General features: G+C 35.4%; 2 protein-coding genes across 3 annotated transcripts; one reads left to right on the top strand and one right to left on the bottom strand.

Annotated features, from left to right (window-relative positions):
* Positions 1-1353, bottom strand: LOC111516909 (uncharacterized). Its single transcript, XM_023172999.2, has one exon. The coding sequence runs from the start codon at positions 1351-1353 to the stop codon at positions 1-3; it is 1353 nt and encodes a 450-aa protein (XP_023028767.2).
* Positions 1354-7938: 6585 nt separating this feature from the next.
* LOC141483484 (uncharacterized) lies at positions 7939-13998 on the top strand. 2 transcript variants are annotated; one of them, XM_074178152.1, is made up of 6 exons: positions 7939-8353; positions 10872-11101; positions 11771-12166; positions 12621-12820; positions 13060-13222; positions 13826-13998. In XM_074178152.1, the coding sequence occupies exons 1-6, from the start codon at positions 8310-8312 to the stop codon at positions 13948-13950; spliced, it is 1158 nt and encodes a 385-aa protein (XP_074034253.1). In that variant the 5' UTR covers positions 7939-8309; the 3' UTR covers positions 13951-13998. The 2 variants fall into 2 exon arrangements, with proteins under 2 accessions (XP_074034253.1, XP_074034254.1); XM_074178153.1 differs by having other exon boundaries at positions 13060-13218; positions 13826-13944.
* The last annotated feature ends 3922 nt before the right edge of the window (positions 13999-17920 follow it).

Raw genomic sequence — 17920 nt, 5'->3', positions numbered from 1 at the left:
TCAAGTGATTAAACACCTGGAAAGTTCCTGGTGTCCATGAGACCAAATCACGAAGATGTCATCGACATACCTCAGCCAGAGTTTAGGTTTCAAGTGTGACGTTGCTATTGCTTCGGTTTCGATTTCTTCCATAAAGAGATTGGCAACAACGGGTGACAGTGGCGAGCCCATTGGTGCCCCTTCAATTTGTCTGTATCGTTGGTCGTTATAGATGAAGTAAGTGTTTTTGATGCAATATTCCGCCAAGGTGATGATATGCTCTTCTGGTTTGTATTTCTTTTTGATTATTTCTAGTGCCTCTCCGGTGGGTGCCTGGGTAAATAACGAGGTTATATCAAAGCTGACAAGGATGTCGTCCGGACTAACGGTTTGTGTTTTCAATATGTCTATGAGGTGGTCGGCATTGCGCACATATGAATCGACCTTTTCCGCATGTGGTTGAAGTACATGAGCAACGTGTTTCGCTAATTGATGCACTGGTGAACCTACCGAGCTCACGATTGGCCTGAGTGGTGCCCCTTCCTTGTGGACGTTGGGGAGTCCATAAAGTTTAGGGCACTTGGATGATTTCTCTCTTGGAATCAGATGTCTTTTGATTTTGTCGTCGATAGGAGAATTATTGATAGCAGTTTTTGTGGTTTTCTCTAGATAGGTAGTTAGATCTCTAACTATTTTCTTGTAGGCTGGATCCTCTAGTAGTTTCATCATTTTGGATTCATAATCTATGGTGTTTAACACTACTGTTGCATTGCCTTTGTCTGCTGGTAGGATGATGATATCCTCATTCTCTCGTAGATTTTTCAGTGCTTGGTATTCCTTATGGAGTTTATTTCTGGTCGGCGGTTTTGTATTTTTGAGTACGTGTGCAATGTCCTGTCCAATTGACTCTTGCGTCTCCTTGTCGTCTATCCTATTCAGGGCTGATTCTACATTGCTAATTATATTTTCAACCGGTATGCGGCCTGGTGCGACCGCGAAGTTGAAACCTTTAGCTAGCGCCTCAGTGGATGCCTCAACTAGGTGCTTGCTCGAACAGTTGTAAACAACTCTGGTGGCCTCAATCCTTGGTATGTTGTTTTTCCTTGTTTGTGTCAGACTGAGACTGTTGAACTTGTCCTTCTGTTTCTCTGTTGTGATATTGAAGTCTTTTTCCGCTCGGAATTCCGCTAGTGTGTCAATCTTATCCCATATTAGTGGATGAATTATGTTGCTTAAAGTTGTGTGTAGTCTAAGCCGTTGTGTGTCTGTTTCGTTTAGTTGTCTTCTGGCGTCATGGATGTTGGCTCGTAAGAGTGCAAAACTTGTTATTCTCATGATGTTTTCTGTGGCCTGGGTCTTGAGGTGATAATTCATTTTTACGCAGTTTGGAATGATTTTTTGATCTCTACAGCGTCGAAGGAACGTGAGTTGGCAGAGAAGCCTGGACCTCTTTGTTCGAAGTTTCTCAAATGTTCTTGTTTGTTGGAATACCTTCTCCCCGTAAAGGTTTAAAATGTTAACTCGAAGATTCTCACGGATAAAGTATGATGAGCTGTTTTCTCTGGTTTCGCTCCGTGTTCTGTGTATTTTCTCCCCATAAGGATTATTTTCACAACGTTTCGGCAAAGTCTCATTTGCCATCTTCTGGTGATGTCTGGTTTTTTTCAACTAGACTGATTAATTCGAACTCTGTGTCTCAATTTATGGATGTTTCCCTTTACCTGCGTTGCTGCCACTACCTGTGTTTGCTCGACTACCTGTTTTGGTCTTATTACCTGAGCTGCCTCTCCTGTCTCTGTTATTGTACCTGTATTGTCATGTACCGAGTTTTGCCTCTGGAGTTGAGCAGTCTGATTGCTTGTGCGAAGCGATAAAACGGATCTCCATGTTGATGGTAATCTTTGCGCATCATCCCTCTTGTTCATATTATTAGGTCGTTTTTCAATTTCGATAGCCTCTCTGATTGTTCGTGAGACACAGAGTTCGAATTAATCAGTCTAGTTGAAAAAAACCAGACATCACCAGAAGATGGCAAATGAGACTTTGCCGAAACGTTGTGAAAATAATCCTTATGGGGAGAAAATACACAGAACACGAAGCGAAAGCCGAGAAAACAGCTCATCATACTTTATCCGTGAGAATCTTCAAGTTAACACATATATATATGTGTTAACTCGTTATATATATATATATATATATATATATATATATATATATATATATATATATATATATATATATATATATATATATATATATATATATATATATATATATATATATATCTATATCTGTCTGTTTAAAAATCTGTTTCTAAATATATATATATATATATATATATATATATATATATATATATATATATATATATATATATATATATATATATATATATATATCAAGTATGAAATAATTCGTGGACACAACACTCAAAAAATAGAGGCAAACCGCGAACACGTGTTTCTGGCTATTGGCCTCATCAGCACGGTGCAGCCAAGTGTAAAGATGGGCAACACTTGTTTGCTGAAAGCAGAAAACAACACATACGCACGGAGTCAACAACAGAAGCCAACCGCACATTTGTGGTTCCAGTTAGAAGACCTAGACTTCCTAGGCTACATCTAACATGACCACGTAGGCAGCTATAGCTACCTGCGTGACATCCGGGTCCAGGATGTAAATACAGATAGAGATTTTATCGAGTGTGTATGATACAAATCAAGAATGAAATAATTCGTGGACACAACACTCAAAAATTCTAGGTCTTCTAACTGGAACCACAAATGTGCGGTTGGCTTCTGTTGTTGACTCCGTGCGTATGTGTTGTTTTCTGCTTTCAGCAAACAAGTGTTGCCCATCTTTACACTTGGCTGCACCGTGCTGATGAGGCCAATAGCCAGAAACACGTGTCCGCGGTTTGCCTCTATTTTTTGAGTGTTGTGTCCACGAATTATTTCATTCTTGATTTGTATATATATATATGTATATATATATATATATATATATATATATATATATATATATATATATATATATAGATAGATAGAGATTTTATCGAGTGTGTATGATACAAATCAAGAATGAAATAATTCGTGGACACAACACTCAAAAAATAGAGGCAAAAAATAAAGGCAGCTATTTTTATCAAGTACTTTCTTGGTTTTTTCTCATTTTGTCTTCAATCGAGGACCGCCTGCCCGGTACTGACGATGCCCAATAGGCTGAAACAGCTGTATACCGGTGGCTCTTAAATTGAAATCAATATGGGAATGATCAAAGAGTACTTATCTATTTATTTTTTGATTTTCATGGAATTATTTTCCAGCAGCTTGACTGCATTAACCTTTCTAGATTTCATATCACTTCTAGAAACATGTGGATTCGTTTTCCGATGGCATTTCAGGTTAGCTTCCCAAATTTCTGCTACCGCAGTTGTCGGTTGATTGGTCAAAACACCAACACTGACATAAAAAACTTGGCAAGTTGACTTGGGTGTCACACCAATAGGTGGTTCCACTTATGTTTCGCTTGCGTTTACGCAGCTATTTTTATCAAGTACTTTCTTGGTTTTTTCTCATTTTGTCTTCAATCGAGGACCGCCTGCCCGGTACTGACGATGCCCAATAGGCTGAAACAGCTGTATACCGGTGGCTCTTAAATTGAAATCAATATGGGAATGATCAAAGAGTACTTATCTATTTATTTTTTGATTTTCATGGAATTATTTTCCAGCAGCTTGACTGCATTAACCTTTCTAGATTTCATATCATTTCTAGAAACATGTGGATTCGTTTTCCGATGGCATTTCAGGTTAGCTTCCCAAATTTCTGCTACCGCAGTTGTCGGTTGATTGGTCAAAACACCAACACTGACATAAAAAACTTGGCAAGTTGACTTGGGTGTCACACCAATAGGTGGTTCCACTTATGTTTCGCTTGCGTTTACGCAGCTATTTTTATCAAGTACTTTCTTGGTTTTTTCTCATTTTGTCTTCAATCGAGGACCGCCTGCCCGGTACTGACGATGCCCAATAGGCTGAAACAGCTGTATACCGGTGGCTCTTAAATTGAAATCAATATGGGAATGATCAAAGAGTACTTATCTATTTATTTTTTGATTTTCATGGAATTATTTTCCAGCAGCTTGACTGCATTAACCTTTCTAGATTTCATTACATTTCTAGAAACATGTGGATTCGTTTTCCGATGGCATTTCAGGTTAGCTTCCCAAATTTCCGCTACCGCAGTTGTCGGTTGATTGGTCAAAACACCAACACTGACATAAAAACTTGGCAAGTTGACTTGGGTGTCACACCAATAGGTGGTTCCACTTATGTTTCGCTTGCGTTTACGCAGCTATTTTTATCAAGTACTTTCTTGGTTTTTTCTCATTTTGTCTTCAATCGAGGACCGCCTGCCCGGTACTGACGATGCCCAATAGGCTGAAACAGCTGTATACCGGTGGCTCTTAAATTGAAATCAATATGGGAATGATCAAAGAGTACTTATCTATTTATTTTTTGATTTTCATGGAATTATTTTCCAGCAGCTTGACTGCATTAACCTTTCTAGATTTTATATATATATATATATATATATATATATATATATATATATATATATATATATATATAGAAACAGATTTTAAAACAGATATATATATATATATATATATATATATATATATATATATATATATATATATATATATATATATATATAGTTATGAAAAGACTTGAAATACAGCAGGGTATGGGAATTTTAAAAAACATCACGAAGGAATTCAGATACAAAAATACAGCAAGGACACCCTGTACATGTCTAGAAATCCACAGACTTGATATGGAACAAGTACAAAAGAGCGAAAAAATTTAAAATTTGTGTATCAAAACTCATTAATTCTCATAAAACAGATAACCGGCAGAGGTTGTAAATTAATATCAACTGAAAACAAAATGATATCTGTTGAATAAAATTGGAAGAGACATCATAAACTTGCTTATGAAAAATTTTTATATTTAGATGTAAGTGAGACTAAACATCTATTTACATTAGTGTTGGGGAAAGAATAACCTATCTAGTAGATGAACAAGGCGGATTCTGGGCCACTTGGGAGTGGGGGAAACATCATCAACGCAGTATGGAATGAATATCGGAGAGGTTCAAAGATCGTGTACCCCCTTGCCCTCGGCCCCCTTGGGACTCCGCATCACCGCTCAGGCCTCTTGCGACTCTTCCTCACCCCTCGGCCCACTTGTCACGTTCCAGTCACGAGATTTTAATTAAAAAAAGTTTATAGTTATGAGATTCGAACCTGGATCGTCCGCGTGGTAGACATTGTCCTTAGCCTCTACATCAACGTAAGATAGTGAAGTTAACTGCCAATGTTGGGTATTTATAGCGTTAGTTTTGTCGGAACCGAAATTGACTCATTCATTATACTTGACAGCATTTTTTTTTGATTACCGTAGAATGTAATCGTCATTATCATATTGAAGATAGAAAAATATACTTAGATTTGGGAAATAATTAATATTTCATGTAAAGATGTGTATGTGTGTGTAAGAGCGAGAGACGCGTGTGACGTAATCGATGCAAAGAGAGATGAAGATGGTATCGAGATTTACCGGTTGCTAGTGCAAGCAGGTGTTGCCAGCTGTACAAAAAATCATTGTTTATGGAGTATTGTAGCGTTGTCGGTTTGAAAATTAAGCGTGAACTACTCAACGAGAATTGGAAGCGCGAAAATGATATATTTTATATTAATGAATCAGATTTAAGAAAAAATATGACAACTTAACATGCGATCCGTCATTGTATACGGGGTGTCTCGAAATACATCATTGAAAACAAACATGACGTCGAAGTAAACAGGGTGCGTCAAAATATATTTAAAAAAAAACATGTCGGTTCAACAAAAGTCTAGCATTCCAACATGCCAAAAGGGCACTACGTCTCGTATCTTTGTTAACCAAGTTAGAATCATCAGGAGAAAGAGGAGATTCAAAAGTGTCGAGAGGTTAAGCGTTGTGGACTCAAGGTGCGGGCAATGAGGGGTGGGGGCGAAGTATTCGACAATGACATTTCAAAATACGTTATTTTCCGTGCGTTTTCTATCGTTTTTCGTGCGTTTTCGACCGTTCTTTGTGCGCTTTCGACCGTTTTGCATACATTTTCTATTTTTATTGAAGGTATCATGAGGCGGTGAGGTTAGATGAAAAAGAAGAAATGATTTAGAAATTTATTAAACATTTTAATTTTGGTGATATATCACAAAGCCATTTGTATAAAATATCTACGTTTCGGAGACTACAGTTGTAGTTGGTTCGCTCGCGAATGTGATGCATACAGGGTGAGACACCTTCGTTGTTGTCGAATGTGGGAACCATCCATGTTGTATTGTCATAGCCCTCCAAATTCACAACGCGTGTCGGTTTATTCAACTCGTGAAATTGTTCAGTTAGAAAGTCATGTTTTTGATGTCCCCGCACATGAATGACATCGACATCTTGTAGATTCACCGTGAGGATGGCATCCAATAGATTATATTCCACAGAGCCAGAGAAATACCTCAATCCGTGAATGTTTCGCTCCAAGTAACAGGCGGTACGACGATCTTCTTTACTCATACTAGAAAATGGTTTGTTTGGCAGCAGTAAAAAGTTACTACACTGAATTCCAATCCTAATGGCTATTTCTTTAGGATGGAATTTTTGCTCGATGGTGAAGCCTTGAATATCTACAACAGCTATTCTCATGTTGACTCTTCGATTGATACTGAAGCAAAATCACATGTTCAGTTCCATTTTTTAATGATGACAGTGTCGTGCACAATGATGCAATAGGCTCTAGTATTTTGAGGAAATCCGTCGGATGCTTCGATTTCAAGTTTTACATCAACACTGGAACTTTTGATGATCTCATCCTTTATGGAACAATCGATGACAAAGAGAGCTTTGTCCGTGAAGACGGTGGAAGTGAGAAGAGGATTATGTTGATTGGTCATTTTGTAGCTGAGACCAAATTGTGAGTAGTTGAAATAAGCTTGTGAAAAATTCCCCTTTGCAAAATTCAAATGCATATTTTCCTTGGGGTAATTCTCACCGTTAAGAGTGAGCGTTATATTGGTAATATTCAAATGATTGAATATTGTTGGATCATTGTTGACTTTAGTGTAGTCACGATTATTTTGGAAACATACAATTAGATAGCGAGGGCTTTCGAGGAACGAAGAAGTCTTGACGGCCCATATTTCATTTTTTGCACCTTGTGTGAGAGCAGGCAGCATATGAAGTTCCCATTTTCTGAACGGTATGAGAATAGGAGTGTCTGGTTGGATAGCTTTTAAAAGTTGCAATTTAATTTGATCATGCGGAAAGTGTCGTTTACCTTTCAGTTCGATATTTTCAATTTCCAATTTACCTTCCGTTTTCGGTGTTAGTGCAGCAGGAGTCTCTTCTATTTTGAAACAGTTGCTATCATCTCCAGCTCGTACTAATCGAATGGTATGTTTACCGTAGGAAACACACTGATAATCGTTGAAGATATTCAAAAAATGCTTGATGGGTATGAGCATGTTGAATATTAGATGAGTTGTGTTGATGACGCCTGTATTGTTGGGAAAAGTCCAACCGGAGGTGGCCAAGTGTTTGATATCTTCGTCGGTGTAGATGAGAAAGCCTCTAACAGTACTAACAATTCCAAGTTCACGAACTGCTTCCAATTCCTCACCACTCTGCTCATAACTAGCAGATTGAAACATGAAAGCACCAGCATTGTTTACGAAAGACACCTTACCGTCCCTTTTGGTCTTCTCAAATTTCCACTGATGAACAGCAGACTATCGTACAAAGCATCGTAGGCATTAGATTGATTGATGTTGATTTCAATAACATCGTTGTTGCGAAAAGACTTGACATAAGGATAGTAGGTACGCCACTCTACCTTTTGTATGCCCAACAAACAATACAACGATGGCAAAAGTGCGGCCCATTGAAGTTTATGATGGGAAAGTGCCTGTGTTGGCAAATTGTCAATGGGCTAATATATGCCCTTCAGTTGCAGGCTTTCACCAAATAACCAACATTGGGCCAGTAGTGGTTTATAGTAGTTAAGTCATTGAATGTTTTCTGTCGTAAGCCCATTGTTGGCCATTAATCAGTAAATGGTTCCAAATTTACTAACCTCTAATATTTGTTCCAACCTCAACTGCCACACTGTCAATTGTCATATAATATCAAATTTTGTTAACGACTTGTTAGATTATTTATGTTTATGTAGTTTTAATATTTAAATTACAATTCTTTGACGACGTGATACAGTGGCCTGTAAATGAATAGAGATATGTCGCAAAGCGGCAATTGTTTCATCAATAAGTAAGTATCATAACCTAAAAGTTTTCAAACATAATTACAGAGAAGTAAAAAAAAATACTTGTCTCAGATTTTTCCTTGTTTGAATGTAATTCCATAATGTCTAATATTAGCAAATATAGTAAAGCTTATAAGTATAGACAAATAAAAAAACAAATTGAAAATTCTTTGTATTTAACGGATCTGAACTCCAAAGCTAGTACAAGCTTCGTGAAGAAAAACCCGGCTAAAAATTCTGATACTGTTAAAGAAAATGTATTCAACACCATCCAACTCCATTCAATAGAAAACAAACAAAACAAACAAGAAAATGTCACTGAATTACTACAAGATTCTCGCGTTGAAGTGAATCCTGAAAATGTTCCATTGGATTTTGAAAATGATGAATCTTCTGTTTCTGAATGTGAATCGCATATTTCACTTGTTTTCTCTGAAAATGAGCTTTTGCAAGAAGCTTCCATTGAAAACCATGCGTCTAATGTGGATGTTGCTAGAGGAAGAGTTATCGAGAACGATACTACTGTTAATTCCACAACATTTCTCAAGAGTTGGAGCGTTAGGAATAATATTACCTATACAGCTCTCACTGAGTTACTGAATTGGTTCAAAACAAAACCTGATATATCAGGATTACCTCAGTGTGCAAGGACAATTCTACAAACTCCTACTTATGTAGCGATTGAGAAACTAGGCTGTGGTGAATTTTTTTATTTTGGCCTTGAAACCAAATTGCAAAAAGCCATGTTGAATTTCTCTGAATACGATAATGTAATCTTGGATTTTGGTGTTGATGGGCTACCACTGCATAAAAGTACAAAATCATCTTTTTGGCCCATATTATGTAAAATTTCTAACCTTTCCTCATCACCTGTTTTTACTGTGGCCATATTTTGTGGTAGCGAAAAACCTATATTACATGATTTTTTCAGAAATTTATAGAAGAACTCCTTCATTTGAAAGCATCAGGTTTTATTTGTAATGACAAAATTGTAAAAATTAATATTCGGGCTATCTGTTGTGATACTCCTGCTCGTGCATTCATCAAAAATACAAAGGCACATAATGGATATCAAGGTTGTGACAAGTGTGAAATTAGAGGCGTTTGTGTGAATCGAAAAATGTTATTCAAAGATTTATCAGCACCTTGTAGAACTGACAACAGTTTTAATTTGCGATTAGATGAAGAACATCATAAAGGTATTAGTCCTTTAGAACATCTTGAAATTGGCATGGTCACATCATTTCCTATAGATTATATGCATTGTGTCTGCTTAGGAGTAATGAGAAAGCTGTTATTTTTATGGAGAGACGGTAGCAGATTATATCGAATTACTGGAGACTCTTTAATCAGATTGGAAAATGGTTTAAAATCATTACAAAACTACTGGCCAAGTGAATTTAACCGAAAACCTAGGTCAATTAGAGAGTTGGAGAGATGGAAGGCAACTGAGTTCCGTCAGTTTCTCCTTTATATCGGTCCCATTTTGTTGAAAAATATTTTACCCCCTCATGTATATGCAAATTTTATGCTTTTGAAATTTGCCATAACAATATTACTTAATGAAAATTTGAACTCTCAGCATAATGAATATGCAAATTCTCTCTTAAGAATCTTTGTAAGGCATGCCTCACATATTTATGGTGGAGACTTTTGCATATACAATAGTCATGCTTTGATACACCTTGCTGAGGAGGCAAAAAAATATGGCAGTCTAGATACAATTAGCTGCTTTCCTTTTGAGAACCACCTTCAAACATTAAAGAAAATGTTGAGGAAGCCAAACTTACCTCTTCAACAAGTGGTTCGTAGGATTCATGAAAAAGAAGGTGATAGCAGTACGCGCATGAATATCAAGGAGACTGGGATCCATGTTCTTGGAAAGTTAGTTAAACACACTGAGTTTAACAAATCTCATGCTCTTGTCAGTAAATACGAAAAATATGGTTTATACCGACAACTGTATTTTGATGGAAAGTTTGTATTATCCAGTAAAACTTACAATAATATAGTCATGCTTAAGGGAGGTCAGATCATGCACTGTTGTTACTTTATACAAATCAGAAGTAATGAAGTAATTATTATTGGAAGAAAATATGAAATTATGAAACCTTTTGTTGACTGCCCAGCTGATTCAACTGTTATTTCTCTTTAAGAAATTGAATGTAACGACGACAGGTTCACAGAGTTCAGCGCTCATGATATTTTATGCAAAGGAGTTATATTAGAGTGTGACAACAAAACAATTTTTTCTCCACTAGCTCGTCTATTGTGAATTTTGAACTTATGTCCTTAGAATTAATTTTATTTGTAAGATAATTGAATTTATCAAAATGAAAGTTTTTCTTTAACAAATTTTAAATTATTGTCTCTTGTTCTTTCCACTTTTCTGTGTTTTTCAATTTACATGAATATATATTCATCTGGCGATTTGGAAATAGAAGTTTTCATCCAGTGCTTAGGTATATTTAACTCAACTACCTACTTATGTATTTTATAAATCATAAAGAAAAATTTTTTCAGAGACTATTTTATAGTAGAATTTCCCGATGAGCAGGCGAATGGTCAAACACCAATGGCTGTTGTCCCATATACATGGTTAACCATCGATATTGTTAATCATGTTCGATGCTTGTGGCCCCAGAACATGAAATCAAATGTTGAAATGGCAAAGGCTGTTGAAAACAAAATAGTACTGAATTCAAAAGATTCCCAGTGCCGACTTTGTGAAGTCAACATAAAATTCAAAACAAGTGAGTATAACCTTTCTTTTCTTCTAGAGAGGACAGGGGACTTTTATTTATTATAGTTTCGTTTTTGACTACATGTTTTTCTTCAAACTCTTCTGAATTATTTTTATATATTTCAAATAGTCCTTCGCCATTAGGATTTATATTTTCCTAAAGTTTTATTCTTTGACTATTTTCAGGAAAAAATTAAGTGATAAATTGATAAAGCCTATTTATTATGCTTTCGATGAATTTTACAATGACCACTAATTTTATAAATTAAAGGATTTACTTATAGTATCTTGCTATAACATATATTTTTGAAGAAAATTTTAATTTGTATAGCATTTATTTGCTCTGTACTAAGTAATGTGTTTGACAATTTATTTTACATAGATACGATAGCAAATACTTTTATACTATTTTAACATAGTTCAAAAACGTTTATTTACAAGAACCTGTTTTCTTAGACAATAAACGTATTTGTCTCTCTCTCTCTCCCTCTCAATATCAAGTAGCAATTACCTGTTAAATAAGTAAATAAATTAATAGGTTTTGATGAGCTTTTTTCGTTTGAAAACAAATATAAAGAAAATATATAATATATATAAAAGAAAAAATATAACAATGTTAATATTCATTCATTTAGAAATAATTTCTTAAAGTTTAAAGTTTATCACAGCATCATTACAGATGACTACGAAAAAGCTATATCAAGGTTGAAACTGTTAGAAAATGAATCGAGCATATCTTCTGCCCATTCATCAGAGGAAGATGGATTAGGAAAAAGAAAAACAAAAAGAAATAGTAGATATGATAGTTCGGAATCAGAATGGGGTAATCCGAAATATACAAGTGATCGGCAAAAGCAATCATTGTCTTGTCCATCAAAATCACCATCAACTATTTCTTCTGACGATGAGCATAATATTCCAAGTGTTCCAAAGTTAAATTTACATCGGACAAATATTGATATTACCCCATCTACAAGCAATCTGAAAAGAAGCAGCCTTCAAGAAGCATTTGAGTTAACTTCAGAACCAGTGTATACTTTCAAGAACATATACGACTCTGTTAGGAGGATTGAGAGTAAGTGATAAAAATTGGGCAAAAATAGATATGTATGTATTTTTGTGTGTGCAAGTGTGTATGTGTACATGAATATTTTCTTGGGGTTGCAGTAAGTGGTAAAGGCTGATTAGTGAGAAATTCTCTTCCAGTATAGAATTTTCTGTCTAATGATCTCATTAGCTGCCTTGTTTTGAGAGTGTGCTACACTGTGACCCTTAATTTTAGCCTAATCATTTGTTAAAATAACATATTTGTCAAAATTCAACAAATGGTATATAGCTAAAATTAAGAACCCTGTTACAACACACTCTCAAAAAGAAAAAATGTATTAAAAGTTTTAAGTTCAAAACCTCACTAGCATTGGGGTGTATCATATCCTAGACTGTTTATTCGTTTTGAGTGTGCTAAACAAGTATGTTTAGGTATGCAATTATTGTCAACAATTATTTATGTTTTCCTTTATTCGTTACAGCTTTAGTTAGGCAAGTATCAACCAAAGTTGAGGTTCTTACCAAAGATGTTCATTATCTCAGCCAGATAGTACACACTTCCAAAGAGAGTGATCCAATGGAAAATGATGATGTGCTTCTTCAAAAGATGCCATTATCATCACAAGAACAGCTCATAGAATTTGATACAGAGTTAAAGAATGATCTAACTTTTTCAGAAATTGTAAGTATAGTTAGAACCTAAAATAATTTGTTGTGGATGAATCACGATATTGAACATAGTTTATCTACATATATGTACCTACAAATTGTAAAACCTACAGATTTGAAGTTTTACCATTTTCATTAATAAATAATAATTCTTTGAATTCATATTTTGTATATGGGAAAGGTATACACTAAACAAAAAAATTGCTTTCTCAGAAATAGTTTATTAGTAATTTCTTTTGTTTATATTTTCAGTGTTCATCCCTTTCCGTTGTCGGAGGCAGAGATGGGTTTGATACTGTTAGAAGACTACTTTCGAAATTAATAAGCCATGATCTGGCTTTGAATATGAATTGGTCAGGGAGAAACCAAAAACTGAGTTTCAAAGAGTATGAGAATACTCTGAAAATGATAGTAGGTATATAAGCCATAATCCATTTCAGTTTCCATAAATTAGAATAGAATAAAATAACTTTATTTAGCTCTAAAACTATATTTAACAAACTTTCATAAATATCTGAATATAAATAAAAACCAAACATGTTCAAAAGACAACGGTGAGAAATACAGCAATAAATAATATTTTCTTGGAAAAATTAGTTCAGCTCCGTTCAAAAAAATGTTTTTTTTTTCAAAATAAATTTGAAAGAATTAAGATTTTTCATTTTTATTTCGTTTGATAATTTGTTATACCCCTTTGAAAAAAATTGAATCTTATTGTGTTGATTTTAAGTTATTTAGATTTAGAATATAATTATTTTGTCCCCTAGTAAAATAACAATGTTTTTCATTGAATTTTTTCAAAATGTTTTTAAAATAAGGAGCAGATTTATTCAAATTTATTTTATGGATAAAAACTAATGTTTGATACTTACAATTTTGAAAAATATTTGATACATCATTTGAAATTTGAGAAGAATTTGTGATGTTAACAGATTTCTTCATCAGAACATTTTCATAAACCCTCGGCAATTTAAAAAATAAAAATACATGGTATATAATAGTTATATATATTTTACAGCTGTGGTAAGGAAAAATCCCGTGGCACGGGAAATGACAGCAGTTGAAGTGGACGGTGCCATAAAGGTATGGCTGAGAAGTGCACCAGATAGAAAAGGGGGTCGAGAAAGACGAAGAAAGGAGTAATGGAATTGTCATTTGTCAGAGAAATGTTTTATTTCATCTAATATGTTTTTTGAGAATTTTATGTTGTGTTTATAAAATGAATAATAAATTAGGTTCTTTCTTTCAGTTATGATACTTATTTTATTTTTTCTATTTGTAATATTTTTTAACCCAAATGTCGAACATTCATGTATATATTTATATATATATATATATATATATATATATATATATATATATATATATATATATATATATACATATATATATATATATATATATATATATATATATATATATATATATATATATATATATATATATATATATATATATGGCCTAATGCGGGAGATTGGTGCTTGGCCATTAATATCAGGTGTGGGGAAATTGTAACAGGCCATTGATTTCCCTTAGAATATTGTTTGTTGGGCAAGAACAAGGCTGTTACTGGCCTATTGCATTTTCAGATATATGAGAGTGCTGGCCCATTACTGGGAGTTTAAAATGATCTGATGGGAACTTGTACCGGGGCTGCTGTCGGCCAGAGTAAACCTATACGCAATGGCCCATTGCGGCAGATTGGTGCTTGGCCATCAATATCAGGTGTGGGGAAATTGTAACAGGCCATTGATTTCCCTTAGAATATTGTTTGTTGGGTGGACTCATAGATTTGCAGTTTTCGGAAAATATTGAACACTTGATTGGACAATATGATAACCAAGAGATTCCAGAAACAATTTATTTTCCGTTGTCAATAGTTGTCGACTAGTGAAGGTCTTGGTGAAGACTGACTCGGGGTATGGAGGTGTATTATTTTTATAGATAGTCAGCACCATACTTCCGCTTCAATTCCAAACAAATTATTGTTTCTTCGTTTCGGCAATCAATGAGCCTAGAATGTTGGTCGAGCACTCGCAGCCTAACATTGTTTATTTCGTCTCTATGTGCAATAGGTAGCTAAATGGGGTGATTAGGTGTTTCGTCAATTGCATACCCCGGATCAACACCAACAGCAAATTCGTATATCGTATGAGTCGGTGTGTCAATGTAGAAGGCTCCAATCGTAATGTTGTTATCTAAGTGTATGGTGCGTACTTTAATGATATCCACAGGTAGATCGGATTCGTGATGAAAGTTTGGTTTGAGAAGAGTAGATGAAAACCCCAGTATGTAAGCCAAGCTATTTGCAGGTCGGAAATCAATCGAGTGCTTCAGACAGAATATTTCATTCTTCAGCGTATTATTATTCGGTTTCAGATAGAAAAAATCCTCAGGGTTTTCCTTGAACGTTTTAGGCGTGATGTATTTGCTTATCAATTCTTCAATGTCACCAAGGTATATCGATGCTTTTCTGTTCATTTTTTTAAGCGTTTTCATAGTAGTAGAATTTCGTACCTTCTTCAATGTTGGGTATACTGTTGTACGAATGGAAACTGAGCAAAGCCAAAGTATATTCAGAATCAGAATCTAATTGAATGGGTGGATTGAAATCGATGAAGAGCATCGAAGAACGTCTCGTTAGCGTTAATATCATAGACATTACTGATATAATGTCAGTATGACATCTCCTTAAATAATGATTGAAACAACAACAACAACATTTTTCGTGAAAATCATTCATTTCTACAATAATAACATTCTATTTGCGAACTCACAGGACCATAATACATTGCTTCTTGTAGCGATGATGCAGCTGATGTAGGTGTTGGTACCTCATGTCGGTAATGGATGAAACATGGTAAACGAATCTGCAAAGCAAATCGATGTTGATAGTCCTTTGGTAATCTATGCCAAACATCCAATGATTCCCAAGGTTTAACATTCTCAATCAAATAGTCGATCGATGAAGTTTTCAATTCTGCATCGGTTAAATCTCGCAAAAATTTATCTCCAACCATTTTTGCAGACATTATGGAGCAGAAACTGTAGGTACAGATGTCCGCAATTACTCTGGTCAAAATTTTGATACTGATCATTGTTATATGTAATCGTTATACCCCCTCCAAAATATCTGACCAATTAATCTATTTAAATCTGTTTTTCCGTTAATCAGCTGTCGCCCCCATACGAACGACAACTCTCAGAAGTTGAGAAACTTGTGCGAGCTAAGGACTAATGAGGTCTTACCTTTTAACGTGTTCCATTGGAGGTTCGAGATTACCGAAACTATCAAAATATTGTACAGCATTGCCGTTTTCAATGTAAGCTACTCAATGAATGCCTGCAATCAATTGAAAATCCAAGTTCAATACAGTACATTCTCGCAGTCGAGGACCACGAGTTGGCAACGTGTCGCGCATAAAGACTCCAAGAAAATGTGGAATTCTCAGTTGACGGGCACATTTTTGAATTTCCGAATCGTTTAATGCTCTATGGGGTAGCTTCAGTAGGAGTTTGTTTTGCTTTTTCAAGTAAAGACCTCGCCCTTTGCGTTGCTGTTGTTTCTTTAGGAACAGACCAAATCCTCGAGGTGTTTTCCGTAGGTACAAACCGGAACCTAAATGTTCCATAGCTTTATTGTGACGTTGATCTTCTTCAAGTTTCTTTTTGGCATTTTTAGCATCTATTACGGTTTTTGCGATAGCGCCTGCTCCACCTGCCAACGAACCCAAAGCTGAAAGAGTATTGAATATAGGTATGAGGGGAAGGATTCCTCCAGATTTTGCTTCGAATGGTATTATCCTAGGTATCCGTATATTTTTACGTCCTCCAGCTTGACTCAATGCCATTTTAGCAGCTCGGAGAGCCAAAGCACTAGATTCCTTAATATTGGTAGAATGTGGCTTCCAATTTATAGTGATTTTTGAAGCATTTTACGTCGAAAGGACAACTCCATGCCGAGCTTAGGTTTTGCTTTCATTGTTGTAGTTACGAGCACCAAGCTGCAGCTTTTTCACCAAATCTAGAGTCTTTCGATTTAACGCGTTCTCAAGCTCTATTTTCCAACACTTGATCTGCTTTATGACGGTCTTCTAATGAGTCGCTTTGAGAGTACGCGATATCGTGATCTTTACAATATTCGTCCAAAGGATTTACACCGGCGTCACCGGCGTATCTTTTTCAATTTGGTGCCTGGTCCGCAAAACTGATAATCAGGTAGATGTAATCCGAACGGGAGCTTATTGATAATCGAATCGACGACACCTGCACCGGAGTAAGTCAACATTGAGAATTATTGGGTGATGACTGTGATGTTTTCATTTATAAGCGTAGCGCACTCATTATCCAGCACCACATCATGAAAGTCGTTCAACAAGACAAGACATTACCTATTGAAAATTTAGACTTTTTGAATGAAGCCAACAATAGTAGTGTAGTTGGGAAGCATGGTATATTATTACCCAATTCGTTTCGGGCAATAATTTGTGGGCCGAGTGGTTGTGGAAAGACAAACGCTATCTTAACATTGCTATTCCACCCGAATGGCGCCAAATTTGAAAATTTGGCGCCACTTGATATTGATATTTAGGTTGATATAATGATTCAAAATCATTATATCAACCTAAATATCAAGTGGTTCAAGAAATTTTCAGTAAAGTCAAGGGGTTGGAATATTATCCGTTCAGGGAAAAAGAGAATATAATAAACCCTCAACAAGCCAAATCAAATTCCATATTCATTTTCGATGATGTCGCATGTGATGGCCAACAGAAAATTCGCGAATATTATTGTGTATGTAGGCATAAGAACATTGACGCTGCCTATCTTTGTCAGACATATTCAAAAATCCCAAAACAATTGATACGAGACAATTGCGATATGATTGTACTTTTCAAACAGGATGAAATAAATTTGAAACATGTATTCGATGAACACGTCTCTCCCGACATGTCTTTCGATGAATTCAAGAGAATGTGTGCCGAATGTTGGCAACATCGATATGGAACCGTTGTAATAATGAAAGATTTCGATAAGAATGGTGGACGTTATCGTCAAGGATTCGACAAATATATAAGTTTACACTGTGCGTGATGTAGTATCATTCACCATC

The sequence above is a fragment of the Leptinotarsa decemlineata genome, unplaced genomic scaffold, assembly GCF_025532065.1.
Source record: "Leptinotarsa decemlineata unplaced genomic scaffold, Ldec_3_MD MMD2_tig00003557_RagTag_RagTag, whole genome shotgun sequence".
Taxonomy (NCBI): domain Eukaryota; kingdom Metazoa; phylum Arthropoda; class Insecta; order Coleoptera; family Chrysomelidae; genus Leptinotarsa; species Leptinotarsa decemlineata.
Note: the sequence above shows the minus strand (reverse complement) of the source record. Positions and strands in the feature narration are given on the sequence as shown.

Bases quoted from the DNA above. Each gene is read 5' to 3' on its own strand.
- LOC111516909 (XM_023172999.2), bottom strand. From the start codon at position 1,353: ATGAATTATCACCTCAAGACCCAGGCCACAGAAAACATCATGAGAATA.
- LOC141483484 (XM_074178152.1), top strand. From the start codon at position 8,310: ATGAATAGAGATATGTCGCAAAGCGGCAATTGTTTCATCAATAA. The intron at 12,821-13,059 runs GTAAGTATAGTT...TTATATTTTCAG, and splicing joins ATCTAACTTTTTCAGAAATT to TGTTCATCCCTTTCCGTTGT. The intron at 13,223-13,825 runs GTATATAAGCCA...TATATTTTACAG, and splicing joins TACTCTGAAAATGATAGTAG to CTGTGGTAAGGAAAAATCCC.